Source organism: Solanum pennellii, chromosome 10, assembly GCF_001406875.1.
Source record: "Solanum pennellii chromosome 10, SPENNV200".
Taxonomy (NCBI): Eukaryota; Viridiplantae; Streptophyta; class Magnoliopsida; order Solanales; family Solanaceae; genus Solanum; species Solanum pennellii.
The window spans coordinates 68132743-68150011 of NC_028646.1; the positions used below are offsets into that span (position 1 = coordinate 68132743).

A 17269-nucleotide genomic window follows, 5' to 3' on the forward strand; every position below is an offset into this window, starting at 1 on the left:
ATTTTCCGGCAAAATAAAAATGGTGATGTCCATATTTTCCGACAAAATAAAAATGGCCTCCATAGGGCTTACATTTCTTATTAAATTTAAGCATAAGTTCAGAAGAAGTAAATCTATAAAAAAAAATAATGTAAGATGGTAGATTTTATTGTTATGAATAATTGGTGGCAGGCGGCAGCAACAATTTTGAAAGAGAAAGAAGAAAGAAGAAAGAAAAAGAAGAAAGAAGGATTGTTCTTTTTTTTTAAAAAAAATACTATGAGAAAAAAAAAAAGAAAACTAAAAAGGCAGTGATTAAATGATTCACGCGCCTAAAAAGGTGTAGGATACACTTTTTGTGCCACGTGTGCACAAAGTGTCTAAATGGTTCAAATTAGAAGAGTCAAAGTGTTCAATAGGTACAAACTTCAGTTAAGGTGTTTAAGTGAATTATGCGGACAACTTTAAGGGTCTATCGATAACTTAAGCCTAAATGTTAATTACACCACATGCATACATACATACATACATACATACATACATACGTACATACGTACATACATATACATGTATCTAATGTTAATGTGATTCACATGTATCTGGAATAAATAACTCTCTCGCTCGATTCTCTCCCTATTTTAGTGCATCTAGTAGTATAAATACATATATGTAGGTGTATCTTCCACAATATATAATAAAAAACTCTTAATTAACGATAAAAATATCTAATAAGATAGTTTTGTTCTTAAAGATAACAATAATCTAGGGAAAAAACATAAATTCACCCTTGAAGTTGTACCGAAAAGTCACTTACACGCTGAAACTATTGAGGCGACCTATTACACACTTATACTACTTAAAAGTGAATTTAATATCACCCTCGAAGCTGACATGGAAATAAAATTTAAAAAACGCGTTTGAGTAAAAAAAGGGAAAATCTTTTCCCACCCCCACCCTTCTCCTTCATGTTTCCTTATCTTTTTTCTTCCTCAATTTTTTCTTATCACAAACATTATTTTGCATATCAAATTTATCAAGTCAAGAACGGATTATTCAATTTATTTGTGTCTTTTTGTTGATTGTGAGCATTTGAAAAAAAAAAATTAAATCTTGCTTTTTTGTGTGTATAAAAAGTTTTTGGGATTTTTACATGAAATTCAATTTTTTAATGAATGTTCATAGATCCTTCTTCACTCTTAGAGAAATCCTCTCTATATTTATTTGAAAATCAGTAATAGTAAATTGAGCACTAATTTTTCAATTGTCCAAGTAAAATCTTTACAATAAAAAAATTACAACTTTTCACAATTCTCCTCTGAGCTTGAATGAAATTTGTATATTGTGATAATTTTTTGTGGTGGGTTTGGTAATGGGTGAAAAATTTGTGGTGGTATGACTTTTAATTTCGATAATGACAATGAAACTCGTGATTTTGATGTGGATGGTGAATTTATTATTATGATTGTGATGAATTTCAATGATAGTGATATGGTTCCGTTGGTTAATTAGTTAAATTATAATGTTTGTTATCGATTTTTTATGATGACAATGGTTGTGGGAAGATTCCGGTGGTGAATTTGATTATAAGTGGTGAAATCTATGGTTGTGGAGAAGTGAATTTGATGATAATAGCAACAATGGTAATAATTTAATGGTGGCTTTTATGGTGTATAAGGAAGGAAGAAAAAGGCATTGGGTGACATGAATTTTTTTTTCCAAAAATCTGACGTAATTATTGATGTGGTAGCGACATGGTGCTGATGTGGCGCGAGTGTGAAACACTTTCTCATCATGTGACTGATCTATGTGCGTCAGGGTTGAAATAAATTCACTTTTAAGTAATTCAGGTGTGTAATAGGTCGTCGCAATAACATAAACGTGTAACTGACTTTTCATAACAAGTTCAAGAAGGAATTTATGTCTTTTCCCTATAATCTATTATTGTTAAAAACAAATGAGACCCTTAAATTTAGAAGCTTTAAGACAATGGTGTTTTCTTTTAAGGCTTTAGACCCATCCCTCGGCCTACTGTTAGGTTGCCCACCCGCTAACTAGTCACGGGCATGTGATAATAAAAATTATCACATATTAACGAGGAAATGAATTACTATCTTTCATTCTTATATAATAATGAACAATCTTTACCTCTCGAGATAATATTAAAAATTATTTTACGAACATGAAATTTAGATAATCAAACACTATAAGATTATGATACTTATGGCATGACCTTATTTATCTAGAATGTGTATCAGAAGAATCTGAGGTATATATGTTAATTAATAATAATTCTAACTAATGGTATATACCAAAATGACATGCCCCAACATGTAGACTTTCTTATATATATTTCTGAGGCACAGCATGCAGTTCATGTGATGCTACATGTCAAATGCATTTCTAGAAGGCTGAAAAATGCACATGCACATGCATGCCCACGATTATAATTCTAACATTAAGTTAATATATGATAAGTTATTCAGATTATAATTTTAATTTTTATATCGTTTTAATTAGTTAATACATTCAATTATATGACCATAACCACATTGAGATCACAAAGATTATGTTATTCAACAAATGCAAAGTACATGCACATGTTGTGCTACCTTAGAGATTCTTCAATAGGATCTATAAGTATAATGTTGAATAAAGTATATGAGTAATGTATTCATTAGTTATTCTACGTATAAAAAGTATGACTCATAACTACAAATACAAAAGCATACGCACTTGTCATGTCACCTTTATTGTGGTAAACCAATAATTTGGTATACTAAATAATACTTCTTCGGTCTTTAGTTATTTTTTTCTAGTTGTCTTTAATTACTTGTTTATTTTGATAAATATTCTCAATTAATTACTTTTAAAAAAAGTAGAACTTCTTGAAAATCTCAAATTTTCAATTCATCTACTTCATAATTAATAAGAGTAAAATAGTAAACTTACTATGTCAATAGTTATTTCCTTAATATGTGTTATTCAAAAATGGATAAGTAATTAGGGATAGAGAGAGCATAATGACTTACCTTGTTCAAGTGTGGTAAGCAATGATCATTTACCTAAGGATGGTTGTGTAGTGGTAAGTACTCCTCCATTTTTATTTAAAGATTTCGAGTTTGAGTCCCTTTAATTTGAGTATGAAATTGTCTTTATTAGAGAGTATTTTACCCTCTAGTGTGGAACTTCCCCATGTGAGTTCAAATTTAATCGAGTTTCAAAATGAATATGATCAAATTTCAATGTAGATATCAGACACTGATCGTGAAAACTTTAAAAGAAAAACAATAATCATTGAATCACCTAATTAAAATAAATATTGTTATACTTAGCATTACTAATGCACGTTGACAACAACGATAGTACGTGGTTATTGGTTAACCATACAACTACAAAGATTAAAGAATGGGCTATTATATTGGTTGACTAATTTTTAAAAAATGGTTAAAAGTAAGCACTTTTGATCCCCGTGAGATATTGCCAAACTTTGATTATTAAATTTAATTGTACTTATGAAAAAAAATTAAATTAATCAGAAAAAAACACAACATTTCATCAAAATCCTAAATAAAAGTTATACCGGGCTTGAAAAATAACCATAATAAATAATATAATCGCAAAAAATATACGCTCAAATTAAATGTGAATTACCATTAAATAATTTTTAGTTTTACAATTTTGCTTAAATTTAATAATTAGAATTTGAAAATTATTCGATAGAGATAACAAAAAGTTGCCAACTTTTAATTTAACAAATAATAAAGGACCAAAACTACTCCAATAATATTATGAATCTACTTAAATAAGGGATCATTTTTGTTAATTTTCTCAAAATCTCAATCTCAAAACTAATTAGTCAACTTTGCTGGCCAGCACAATACTGATCAATCACACAAAAAATATCTAAAATACCCACAAAATAGTATACACATAGCTGGAACATATTATTTTAAAACCCACTAGACATCAAAATTCCAATTTCTTCTAGAATTGTGCTATCAAATTTCAAAATTCCTCGTTTTCTTCCTTCTCGACTAAGAAATTTAAAATATTCCCACCCCTCATCCAAAGAATAATTCTTTTTAAAATAGACTAAAGAAAGATAGAACACACAAATTAAAAGGGAGAAGATATTAAAAGCCACTCTTTTACCTTGAAATACTAACAATAAGTAACAAATAACAAATGTTATTTCTTATTACATCATAAGCATAGATTCCAAGCTAGAAATTAAGGAAAATGCATAAGTACTTCTCAATTTATATTCGAAATTTCAGAGTCACATTTATATTATACTAGAGTCTTATTACTCCTGAACTTATTTTATAAATAATTTTCTATCCCTTTTCGACCTAAATGACACTAGCTTGAGAATAAATATCAACACGCGTTTGACCCACAGGATAGTACCACGTAGGCCGAAAAGGGGCAGAAAATTATTTATAAAATAAGTTCAGGAGGTAATAGGACCTTAGTATAGTATAAGTGTATTCCTGAGATTTCGGGCACAGATCGAAAGGTACTTGTGCATTTTCCCTAGAAATTATACAAAGGGGATCCAAATGGTACGAGAGAGAAAAATACAATTAATTTAAATCGAATACGCCCAACAAAAAAACCCATAGATAAACCAATCCAATAATTTCGATCGTATTCAATTGTAATTAATAATCTGAAGATGTCTGTTTGGCTAGTGTTTTTCAGGCTTTCTGCATAGAATCATATGCATAGGACTAAAAATCCCTTTATCCCCACCTTTAGCCAAATAATCAGCTGTTTCAACCAACATCTTGTGCACATCTACTGTACCCTTAGGTGCAATTCCAAGCCATGAAAGCACTGTAACCACAATGTGATTTCTCCAATACGCAATTTTTCCCATCTGTAGCCTCGTCCACCATGGGTTCGATGGTGGCTTAGCTAAATCCTTCTCATCAACAACTTCAAATCCCACTTTCTTAGCGACCTCATATATATCACTATATTTTCTCAATCCAGGCAGAGCATCGCCCCTTTCAATTCCATGTATAATCGCAACATGTTCAGGATCATCCGAATTGAATAATTCAGTTGTAACCCATTCATATGAAACGTACATAGATCCAGGCTTTAACACCCTGTATATCTCTCTGTACACATCTTCGAGTTTTGGTGCATGACATGTTGCTTCAATGGAATAAACACCATCAAAACTGTCGTCATCAAAAGGCATTTCTAGAAAATTCCCACACACAACTTCACATAATGAGTCGAGGCCCGCTTTCTTATTGTGGAGTCGGGCCCTATTTACTTGATACTCATTAATAGTGATGCCAACAATATTAGCACCTGAATGGGCCGCGATGGCCCGCATAGGCCCGCCAACCCCGCAGCCTGCATCTAGAATTCGGGCTCCGGGCTTTACACCTAACAGATCTACAGCCCTCTGTTCGTGAATGCGTGTGCATTCACGATCAGATTTTCCAGGGATAGAAGGGGAAAAATGAAAAGATTGACCCCAACCCCATTCGTAAATATCAGTAACGAGATTGTAAAAAGTGTCTACAAAAGCAGGGACATTTTCGGTAGTTTCGATTTCTTTAGGACGACGGAAGAAAGACCAGTATTGTTTGTAATTGTCTTCAACTTTCTCTTTGGCGATAGAGCCACCGGAGAGTTCGACAGCGCGTTTACCCTTTTGCTCGGCGGAGCCATGGATGCATATGAACCAATAGAGGCTAACGGCTATAAGAGAAGCCGTAGCGAAGAGAGCTAGAGGATCCATGGAGAAAAAAAGATTTAGAGTATTTTGAGAAAAATGTGAGTTGAAGCAGCCTATTTATCAAAGGAGGAAAGTGGGGCTTGGACTGTGACTGCACAAATAATTCGATTTTTAGATTATTTATTCTATCTCATTGATACTATAATTATAAGATAAGTTATCTATATTACTAATGATGCAATAACTTATTTTAAATATTTAATTTTGAAATAACTTATTTTCAACGAGTTATTTGGTGTAAGGGGTAGAGTTACGTATATAACTGGAATATATTGGAGTTTGAGTTTATGGAAAATTCTTCGAGTTGGAATACTAAAATAGTTAATGGAAATTAAAAACTAAATACAAAAACAACATTGTAATCTCAAAAATCCAAAACTAGTCAGACTTGAAAATAATTTACTAGAAGATTTATTGAATTTCATGATCAAACAGATTTTGAAGGTAAATTTTTAATATTTATTTTCAAAATCTATGATTAAACGTTAGCTTGAAATATAAATTATTTTTCTTTTTTAAAAAATTGAATTTAGTATTTATGTGTTGTATGTGTGCATCGTATCCATATAAAAAATATATATTAGACAGAAATATATATATATATTTAAATAATATTGTGTTTGAATTGTATCATTAAGTTTAAAAATTAAATAGAAAGTTACTGGTAATGTTGATCGTGGTAAATACTTTGGTGCTTTTTGTGCGTCTGAAATGCTGAGTTTAAAAACATGAAATCAACTGTTGGGAAAAAATTCATGTGATTAGGAAAATTTAACTTACAGAGAGCTTGATATTTTGAAAAATAAGTATGACTTTTTTTCAATATGAGCACTTTTTGGTATATAGTGAGAAGCAAAAAGTTAAATTTAAATGAATACAAACATAATTGAAGAGGAACAGATTAAATTTGATCAATTTTGTAACAATCACTTGAGAGTGTAATTTGAAAGGAAAAGGGTCTTGAAAAATATTTTTCGTCGAAAATTTATTGTTACGGTACGAAACTTTATTGATGTCTTTTACTCATGCACTATTTAATAGTGTATTACAAAAAGTATATATAAGCCCACGTGGACACGTTACTATTTATAATGATGAAATATTTATGATATCCACATGAGCATATATATACCTTTATAATACACTACTAAATATTGAAAGAGTAAAATGTCCTTTTCAAAATTAGGTATTGTTACAGTAATTTCGATCAAAATTTAGATATATTTCAGGCTATTTTCCCTAATTTGAAACAGAAAGATTCTTTAGGAGTGATTTCAGCTAATCTACTACTCCTATAACAGAAAAGTCCACTTCCTTGTTTCAAGCTATTAGTTAGTTTGTCGTTTTTTTTCTCTCCAAACGCGCGAAAAAATACAGTGTGTAACAAATCAAAGTGTAACTATAATTAGTGAAACTGCAGCTAAGTGTTCCTATTTATGTGGAAATTTCCTTACATAGATCCCCCAAGATGTTATATATGAAAAGTTGTAATTTGAATACACTTTTTAAGTCAAAGGTCGTCAACTTCTTCAAATAAATTCATTAAAAAAACGATTAAAACTAACTTTAAAAGCTAGCTCAGGAGGTACAAAACAATATAGAACACTTAACAAAAATCAACTGTCATTGTGTTGATATTGTCAAAAACTATTTACAGAAAGTTTAGGTGGCTCACCCACCAAATATGCACATAAACCTCTACATATACCCAGTGACGTAGCTGCATCTAAAGGATATATATTTAAAGTTGGACATTCTTGATAAAAGCTATATTTTTGGCACAGTGATATTAGGTGTCCATTTGAACCATTCCAAATAACACAATATTTTTTTAATTTTATTTTGACAATTACACACTGCTATTCTTGAAAACCCTTAATAAAATTTCTAGCAACGCAGATCTAGCCAACTATACACAAAAAAGACAAAATATTATCCTAAAGATTTAACCGCATAGACTGATTTTTGGGGTGAAATTGCTGCTGAAAACTTTTGCGCTTTGACCCCAACATCTATCCTAAAGAGCTAACAAAAGTTCTGTTGCAAATGAATGGGTTTTAGTCCATTTCCTATTTTAATCACTGAAAATATCTGCTACACTTGGCCTTTTCTAGTCCGTTTTCAGATGTGTGTCAATATATATATACACATTGAGTGTATATTGGTTGTATATTTTGTATATTATACGTATACTGACGATATACAACCCCTGTTTCCTGTATATATTAACTTCCACTTCGACTTGTAATAAATTCAATTTCCTAAACAAAATCGTGGCTGACTCGAGACATTCAGGCTCAGTGTAGCAGAAATGCACGATGATAATTCAAAGTCCAATGGAGGACTCGTTCATAGTTCCTCTTTGGTGAGCACAACAAGCTTGATCATGAAGGTGAACCACGACAACGACTAGATGAGCTCCGGCGAATTCCAATGAACTCGAAAACCAAAACTATTTGAACCCTGAACTCAAATTTTGAAGCTATTTGGGGACCTTTATGTTTTCTAAAACTCATATGAAATTGTGTGTTTTTAGGGGGTCCAATATGGCTTGTAGTGTAAATTGTATTATTTGTTGTTGTGGACTGTTGGAATTGGAATGTTGGACTAATATTGATAATGAAATTGTGCCAAAAGAAAGCTGAAAATGAATTTAAAAGGGATTGACAATGGTTATATTAGTAATTAGAAAATAGTCATATGAATTACAGTTGTACTTTATTAGATTTAAGAATGTAGTCGAATTGAGTTCGATTAGTAAATTTGGCTAAAACTTAAATTAGACGAATTATAATTAATCAATGAGCTTCTTTATCTTAACGAAATAAAATAATTAACTCAATGAATTATAATTAAACTAAACTAAATAAATAGAATATTTAGCTAAGTAATTTGACAAATGAAATTTGAAAAAGCTAACTAATTTTTTTATATGTGTTTTTTTTTAAAGATATTTTTAATTGTTACTATATATACCTTTTATGTCATTTTAGAATAATATATGTTACTCTATTTGTTTCATTTTATGTGATACAAGTAATTTTAGGAAAATCAAAGAAATTTCTTATATGGTTCTGACATATTTTTAGTTGTCATTTTATTGTGATTCATAATACTTTTTAGTTCTTACGTTATTTTTAAATAATATATGCAACTTTTTTTTGTTTCGATAAAATAAGGGAATTAATCAAATTTCATTATGTTTTTAAACTATTTTTTCTAAAAATATCTTAAATTGTTGCATTGTGTTCTTAAGCTTCTTTGTTATGTAATTTTCAAATATGTAATAAATTAGAAATTAAAATGAAGAATTAAAGTTTTCAAATCATTATATTTCATTTTTAATATATGATTCCCTCCTTTTCGATTTATATGAACTTATTTTTTAGTTTCATTTGAAAAAGAAAATAACTTCTGAATTTTAATTTTATTATATAGCATATTTAAGATCGCGAAATAAAAAAATATTTCAATACACAAAATTTAAATATACATATAAATTTTAGTTTTAATTTTGATTGATTTTACCTAATATTATACTTGATATATAATTATTAAGAACTAAGTGTAATCATAATTTATTTACTTTCATATAATAAATGGATATTACAATAATTCATAAAAAGTGGAGAAAACAAAAATGAGGTAATACAAATAATAATAAGATGTTGCTAGAATTATTTATTCTTGATAGATTTTTATTTGCATGAAGTTACATTTTTACCTTTGATCATCATTCACTTCATATATAAAAAGATGTTGCTAGAATTATTTATTCTTGATAGATTTTATTAGAATGAAATTATATTTTTATTCTTGGTCGTCTTTAATTCAAATAGATCATCTTATTCATTTTTATTTGTAAAGTTACTTTTTAATATTTTAATTAAATGCTATCACGGCTCATGATTAAGATGTTTAATACATTAAGATGGTATCATGAAAGACCGCAAGAAGAAGCTGAAGAGGTTGAATTGGATTGATCCTTATCATACCAGTTGGTTATGATTGAGTAGAAACACGATCATCTTATATCCTCAAACATGCACTTTTCTGTTACAATAGCGAGAAAGCTGATAAGAGAAAGGTAAATCATCATTAATTATTGAAGCATGTCGCTTTTTGTTGAACAATTATCGTCAGCTATTAAAGCATCTAAAATTTTTGCTGAATATCATGAGCCGTGATAGCATTTAATATTTAGTTATTGGCCAAGAATAAAAATGAAAGTAATTAATTCATGATAAATTTTTATATAAAAAGTAAACATTTTTTATAAGCATAATAAATTGAAAAAATATTAAGAACTAAATTAAAGTAATAATAAAATAGAGTAATAATAAAATGGGAAAATTGTATATAATAGCAAATTAATAACCTAAAATAAATGGAGTAGCTAGGGTTTGANGAACAATTATCGTCAGCTATTGAAGCATCTAAAATTTTGCTGAATATCATGAGCCGTGCTAGCATTTAATATTTGGTTATTGGCCTAAATTACCTGTGTTTCACAATTGCAAAACTCCTGCATAGAAGTCCAACAAACAAATTGAGCTGCATAAGCAGTTCAATGCAGCTCAGAAGTAAGCAATCACAGCGTTTTGCACCCAAAATGGAGAAACAAATTGTTGCAAGATATCCTGTGTTAGCAATATATGAAATCATTACTCTCACAGGCTTTATAAGCAAATTCTTAAAGATCGAGGTCCTTGTTTGTGTGATTATTCATAATAGTGGAAGATAAACATGAGGGCAAAACCAATTTGCAGCATAGAATGCTCTACCTAACTAATCACATTACAATGTCTACAGCTTCATAGAGAAACAGTGGGTAGCAAAAGTATTGTTATTCTGTCTCATGATGGTATCCAAATAACTGTCAGCAATAATTTAACATCCACCACTCTGCAAGATTTGCGAGACCAATGGTGGACTAAGGAGTATTTACAAGTTCTTTGGGTCAACAAGTAGGAAACTCTCCAACCAGTATCAAAGAACAATCTTGGTCTCCGCAGCAAGAAGCAATAATGATGTAGCTCCAACATGAACAATAATTCTGTGCAGCCGTGCTTCAGTATTTCTGATGTCCAGACGCAGATTTAAGCAAGGTCAGCAGGTAGTTATGTCCCATTATTTTATTCGTGGTATGACAATAAATATTAGATCAATGTTCAGTAGGTGGGCAACTGAATGCAATTCACTCAACTTATCACTTCCTTCTTGCGAAAGCGATATTCAATGCAAGGGGACTTGCTAGCTTACTGTTAATCGAAAGAATCTCACTTCAAAGTAATTTAGCTGAAGTCAGCTCCTATAAAATTTATCATTACTAGAAATGTTGCGCTTTATGGGCTCGTCTATGAGATTGTAATATTGGAGGATTTTTTATTTTATTTTTTCAGTTTTTTTTTTTAAAAAAAAATCCTCCAAATATTACAATCCTACTTGATCTCAATTTATCCCCGAATTGTTTGTTCTTGTAATCCATTTTCATTGTACATTATAAGAATATCCTTGGTATCTCCCCTTGATTGGTATATTCATCTTCTGTAGGCAGGGATAGATGTGTATAGTAGGTATAATAGGCATTGATAGATGTGCATCCTCGATGGCATATAGCGACATACTCACTACTTTCGGTTCAAGATCTTTTATATAATTGCATGATTTCTTCAAAAAATCCTATATGCATTTATACTGACTTTACTTCCATTATCACTATGTGGATGAAGTGGCACTTTGTATCGCGAATCCTGAATCTGTCTATGTTAGAAGGGAAAAACTGCTAATTGTAGAAAACTTGTCTACTTTCAAAAGTGGAAAACAAATTCGGCCTTGACCATCAAGGGTAAGACACCAAAAACCCCGTGGCCTGAATGTCCTATTCTAATGAAAGAACATCAACAATAAAACTCTCGCCTCTAGAAATTGGAGCATCCGTGAGCCAATTCCTGTTAGATTTTCATGTTTGATTCCCAGCAGTAGGCCAAGTTGAGGGAACCCTGTTGGATGTAATGGGAGGCATACCACGAACATTGATGTCAATGGGATACAACCGGTACTCAATGTCAAACTCTTTGAAAATTTTAATCATCTCCTCAATCAATTGAGCTCGTCTGTTCCATCTCTCTCCCATGTCCTGATGGTTAATTCTATGTCTGATCCATACAGATAGTTTCAACCTGTTTAGATCTTCTAGGTTCATCAACACCACCGAAGGAGAGGGATACCAGTGGTCCTTCTTGTTCTCAATATAACTGCAATAGCAAGCCACAAAGATTATGTCCAATCATAACTCATACTTGTTTAAATCTTCCAGGTTCTACATACTTTCTTCAAACTTCAAAGTATTCATAGTGGTGATAAAAGATTATATTGGATGACAAGAACAAACATATACCTGATCATTCTTTGTTTCATAGCAGCAATTTTCTCTGCTGGTGTAGAAATGTGGACCGTAAAATCAATCGAGTCTCCCATATCAGGACTGCGGTAGTAATTGCCAATAGGTCGTGTTAAAAGAGTGCTATTTGGATATATTATCTTTTGGTTGTCAAATCTCAGAAAGACGGTAGTTAAAATATTCATCTCTTCGACAATCATCTGAAAAATGAAAAAAATAAATAAATCAAGCCTTACTAAACACATAAATACACTAACAATAATGTTCCCAATCTTCCATTTTTATATGATACATAAATACACTAACAAGAATGGCACCTTTTTATATTTGGAAAGTTTTTAACATAAACTTCCCGGTTTACCCTTAATGATATGCTCTTATAACCATAGAATTGTCGTGACACATTTAAGGTCACAAGCTCTAATGGTGCTTTTGGTATGTGTCAAAAGTCTTAAGTTATATGACGTATCTGACGCTGTCATGTAAAATGAAAAGGATGGAGTATTATTATGGTTGAATAGACATAACAAAGGGAAAAAAGATCAAGAAAGTATGCTATATACCTGAACTGAATCTATCTCACATCGGTCGCCCACATCAAAAGGATGCATCACAAATAAGAATATAATAGATTCAAATATGGTTTTGCATGTGTTTCCAAATACAAATGCCACAACGACGACTTGAGAGCTGATGAAGAGCAAGAACTTGCTGGTTGCGATCCCTAAAATCACAAGGCAGATGACCAGAATGATGATGCTGACTAAAACATTCACCATCTGATGAAGTTTGTTCACTGCTGTTTTTGTATCATTTAGCGTCAAAGCTAGAGCTCTCCGTTCTCTGAATGCATTCACCTACAAAAATTAAGGATAGTTATTTGATACTCCTATTTGTGTCTGCAATTTGATAAGATCGCAAGAGTATGTGCTCAACTTCATCAAGAATTAATGAGTGAAAAGGTACAGTTAAACTCCTTGCGGATATATCTTGTATCCACTGGCATACAGTCAGTGCAATTTAACTTGTTGTTGAAGGGTCCTTGTCTTATTTCCAGGTTATATTAGTTCCACTGATTGGGGTTTATTTCCTTTAAAGTGATTTAGATGTTAAATCCATTGCTTCTATGATCATTTCTTACCACCCAGTTCTTGAGTGATGCTTTACTGATCTTTTCTCTGTCTGGTGATCCTTCCACAAGATTCATAGTCTTCAGAGCTTCGTCATCTCGCAAGAAGCTACTTAAGTCCTTCAGATAGATGAACCTGTTAGAAGAACAAAATTTGGGACTAAATTTACTGAAGTAATATGACCATTTGACTGTTTTTTTAAGTATATTATCCTTTTGTCTGACATAGCAAGTATCAAAAGATATGGAGAAGTGTAACTGATCAAAACTTCAAGAATTTAGATTAATAGAAGTCACACTACGCCAGGTAGCTGGCTAAACCAAAGCTGTATATTGGTATGCAGTACAGCAGTAGTAATTCCAAGATTGGAAATGATTCAGGACTATGAAATGGTTGTCTCCATATATTAGGTACTATTATTTAACAAGAAAGATACGTAAAAGGATCACAAACTGTGGAAAATTACAGATATGTATCTTTCTATACTGTTTTCTTTTGTGTTATCTGTATTAGCAGAAGATGAGGGGGAAGAAGCAGCAGGACAAGCTAGGAAACTTGATGAATAACGCGATACTGCAAATGATGTGGTTTGTTTTTCCTTTTTTCTTTTCTTTTTTGTTATTTTTCTTGTTTTGCGAGGCCACTTTCATGTATCTTTTTTCAGCTAAAAAATAAATCTACTTGTTTCGTCCTCATAGGCAAATAAGAGAAGGTTTCGCCCTTGAAAGTCTTCAAAAACTAGTAAAATAATGTGCTCTCTTACCTTAATTTTAACCTCTAAGAAGTTTGATATCTTTCTAGTTCTAGAAAAATGGTATTGGATTAATTAGATGTACTTGGAAATTATGAAATACTTACTTGGACCTAGGCTTGGCAACATTTCTGAATATTTTCCTGGCAGCAACTTTGGCCTCATATTCACTTCTTATCTGTGTAGTAGAATCATCTTCTCTTTTGGTATCATGTAATTGCTCATCCAACGTAGATATTACCCCGTATCTTACTATTTTAATCAATCTCTTCATATTCCAAGCTGAAATGTTCTTGGGATTCAATTTGTGCAAATGATCAATGGATATCCCTTGATTCGGTTCATCTGGATTTTTTGACAAGGGACCAGAAATGGCGATACTTACTGTTCTTGATGGTTTTGGTGTTGGTGTTTGCCCACCATTAACACTTGCACCTTTACTACTGTATCGAGGAGCAAGTGGGGGCCTAAGTTCTGGTGGCAACTGTGCCCCTGCAATATTCTGTAGCTTCCAAACCTCAGCCAATGTTCTGTCCTCTTCTTCTTGAGATCGATGGATTTCAAGCAAAGGGGGACCTGATAATGTCTCAATCACATACTGATTGAATAATGACTCTTGAATTCGATCGAAGAAAGTACTAACATGAAATGAAGATGCTAGGACTTTAACCATGAGAGTTTTCACCAACCATAACATTGTCCCAATTAGCATACATATCATCAGTTTATTGATGTACCCCAAGAACTGGTTATTTGTATCAACTTTCTGATCAAACATGGAATGCCAAGCAATTAAAACCAACCCTAACCAAACACAATTCTGGACAGGTTTTCTAACACCATAAACGAAATATAGTACCCTTTTGCGCAATAGAAAATTCCTCTCAATACAGAACACAACTAACCGAATCACCCATCCTGATAACAATCTCCCACATATTAAAACAAGAACCAAAACTAACCATTTCCACAAATGAAGTCCTCTTAATATTCTGCTCTTCAACAAAGGAATAGTAAGTGTGCTGATTAAAGCTGTAACAATTACAATAAGACTTATCCATTGTAACAGTGTCCAGCAATCAACTTTGCCCTTTTTGAATTCTTCTGGAAGATCTTCATCGAATAATGGATCGTCATCTTCCTCCTCTGGTGGCTTTAGCATCCCCGAAGTTCTTCCTAACACTCCAGATTTTAATTGACCAGATTTTCCTATTTTTCCTGATCTCCTCTCAGGTATATCATGCGGCGGGTCAATTAGCCTTGATTTTGTCTTTGCTCTCCCTAATACACTCGCTCTTCTTTGAAACGAGGTGCACCTTAGCACCTGTTCACTTTCACCACCACCATTTTTAGGAGTGTAATAAGTAGTGTTGCTGTTATTATTGTCATCTGGAGAATTATTCATGTTTATGGTCCTTCTTCTGTTAAGATGCTTTTGCTCATTGGGTGTTGCATCACTAATATCACCATCCTCTTCATCGCTCGATGAATCATTATTATAAAGTTGGTCATGCTCTATGTCAACCACGTTACTAGATGGTGACGGATCCTGAAATGAAACTCTAAGTTCTCTTGACGTTGTATGACTATGATTGTGTGTGTGATCAGGGGGGAAATTTATTAGTGGACTGGATCCAGCAGCGCTATGATCATTTTCAGGTTTCGGATGAGTCCTCAGCTCATCCATTTCCATGTCCATGTCCAATGTCATTTCACATCCAACAGCTCTTTGTTTATTCAAGAACTGTCCAATTAGTCTGGAGGGTGGATCCTCAGACATGTCCTTGCCTCGCTGGAGTGTCTTCGCGACGTTGTTTTGGGGCCCGTTATTCATTTCTTCTCTCCAAAATTCATAACTCGTCTCGTGCCATAACATATTATGTTCGTTTCCATTGTTTTTTTCTCCGCCATCAATCTTTACAATGACCTCTCGTCGGTCATTAAGGTCAATGGAAGACCTTGTTGTCAACGAGGAGGAGTTCATGGAGGAGCAAGCAGACGGGGCTTCTGGGCTTCGATGAGCCAATATAGGTTGGTTTTCAATATCGTGGGCAGCGGAGACCTTCTTATAAGAACCATGTGGTGTTAATGATTTCTTGAGAGAGGAAGAAAGTTGATCCATGATTTATAATTCCTGTGTATTCTTGAGGTTTAATTAATTTTCTCTAATCTTTCAGCTTGAAAAAAAAAACATGTTTTCGGTTATGGCAAATGCTGCAATTGGAAAACGTTATAATCCTATATTGATGGTGGGGTATAAAGCTTTTGTGTGTTATTTTGAGAGATGTTAAAAATATATATATATGGTTTTCTTGGGCTTTGACTAATTATAGTATTGACATGGGAAAAAGAAAAGAAAAAAGAAACACGGTAAATACTTATTCGCATCTGACAAATGGTATATGTAACGATAAATGAGGAGGTTAATTATCCAATGTTTTTTTTCTTTCAAATATGCGATAAGTTAGCATTTTGGGTTGCAGCACATGAGCAAGGTTTTCTAGTTCAAGTTCAAATCTTCAACCTAAAAATTATCATGTCACATCAACGCATAGAAAAATGTTAATAATATTTAGACAAATATGGAATAGCTAAAAGTAAGAAAAATAATTGGTAATTGAACAAAGCAATTGCTTGCTTTCTCTTAAATTAAATTTGTGGATTTTGGAACGAAGCAATTGAAGAAAAAGGAGTTGTCAACTATTTTGACAAATAAGTGATAATGCAAATAACTTGCGAGTACATGAGTTAAATGAAGAGAAGTGAATATGAAATTGTCAAAAATCAAAATTGGTTGAGTTAATTAATAAATAAGATTAGGCTTTCTGGCTTGCTAATCTGTGGCAAGCGCTACGTCGCTACCTGATGATAACCTTACATGATCGCTTTCGCTCTGACTGAGCTGACTGTCGCACCTGACTTTTGAATTTCATTATTCATAGATCTCCTTCTTTATCATTGTCGGTCTAAAATGAATTAAAATTGAAATGAAATAAGCTAATTCACCTCATCTAAAACTTTTACTCGCAAGTAAAATTTGTAATATGAATAAGTGCTCAACATTTTCTTTCATGCAAGTCCTTTCTAATTTCCTTTACAAATAAGTTGCACTTATTTTAACCACAAAATATTTTAAATCTGCCAGTAAAATTGCATTTGCAGATCTCCCCAAATGTTTAACATCTTCATCGGTAAGATGCCGGAACCCTAACTTTTTTTTTTTAGGTTTTCAAAATAGGGTTGCC

General features: G+C 32.2%; 2 protein-coding genes across 4 annotated transcripts; both read right to left on the reverse strand.

Annotated features, from left to right (window-relative positions):
* Nucleotides 1-4151: 4151 nt before the first annotated feature.
* Nucleotides 4152-5942, reverse strand: LOC107002277 (24-methylenesterol C-methyltransferase 2-like). Its single transcript, XM_015200232.2, has one exon. The coding sequence runs from the start codon at nt 5741-5743 to the stop codon at nt 4670-4672; it is 1074 nt and encodes a 357-aa protein (XP_015055718.1). The 5' UTR covers nt 5744-5942; the 3' UTR covers nt 4152-4669.
* Nucleotides 5943-11482: 5540 nt separating this feature from the next.
* LOC107032282 (mechanosensitive ion channel protein 6-like) lies at nt 11483-16347 on the reverse strand. Of its 3 annotated transcripts, none has more exons than XM_015233870.2 (5): nt 14132-16345; nt 13285-13408; nt 12707-13000; nt 12141-12343; nt 11483-11997 (listed from the first exon to the last, which is right to left on the reverse strand). In XM_015233870.2, exons 1-5 carry the CDS (start codon nt 16144-16146, stop codon nt 11703-11705), a joined length of 2931 nt encoding a protein of 976 aa, XP_015089356.1. In that variant the 5' UTR covers nt 16147-16345; the 3' UTR covers nt 11483-11702. The 3 variants fall into 3 exon arrangements, 2 of the variants coding, with proteins under 2 accessions (XP_015089356.1, XP_027768414.1); XR_003574923.1 differs by lacking the exon at nt 11483-11997 and adding an exon at nt 12461-12618 and having other exon boundaries at nt 12257-12343; nt 14132-16347; XM_027912613.1 differs by lacking the exon at nt 11483-11997 and having other exon boundaries at nt 12220-12618; nt 14132-16347.
* Nucleotides 16348-17269: the final 922 nt, after the last annotated feature.

Coding starts and splice junctions, on each gene's coding strand:
- LOC107002277 (XM_015200232.2), bottom strand. CDS start 5,743: ATGGATCCTCTAGCTCTCTTCGCTACGGCTTCTCTTATAGCCGTTAGC.
- LOC107032282 (XM_015233870.2), bottom strand. CDS start 16,146: ATGGATCAACTTTCTTCCTCTCTCAAGAAATCATTAACACCACATGGT. Junction 13,001..13,284: donor CATCACTCAAGAACTGGGTG/GTAAGAAATGAT, acceptor TAATTTTTGTAG/GTGAATGCATTCAGAGAACG. Junction 12,344..12,706: donor GTGAGATAGATTCAGTTCAG/GTATATAGCATA, acceptor TTCATTTTTCAG/ATGATTGTCGAAGAGATGAA.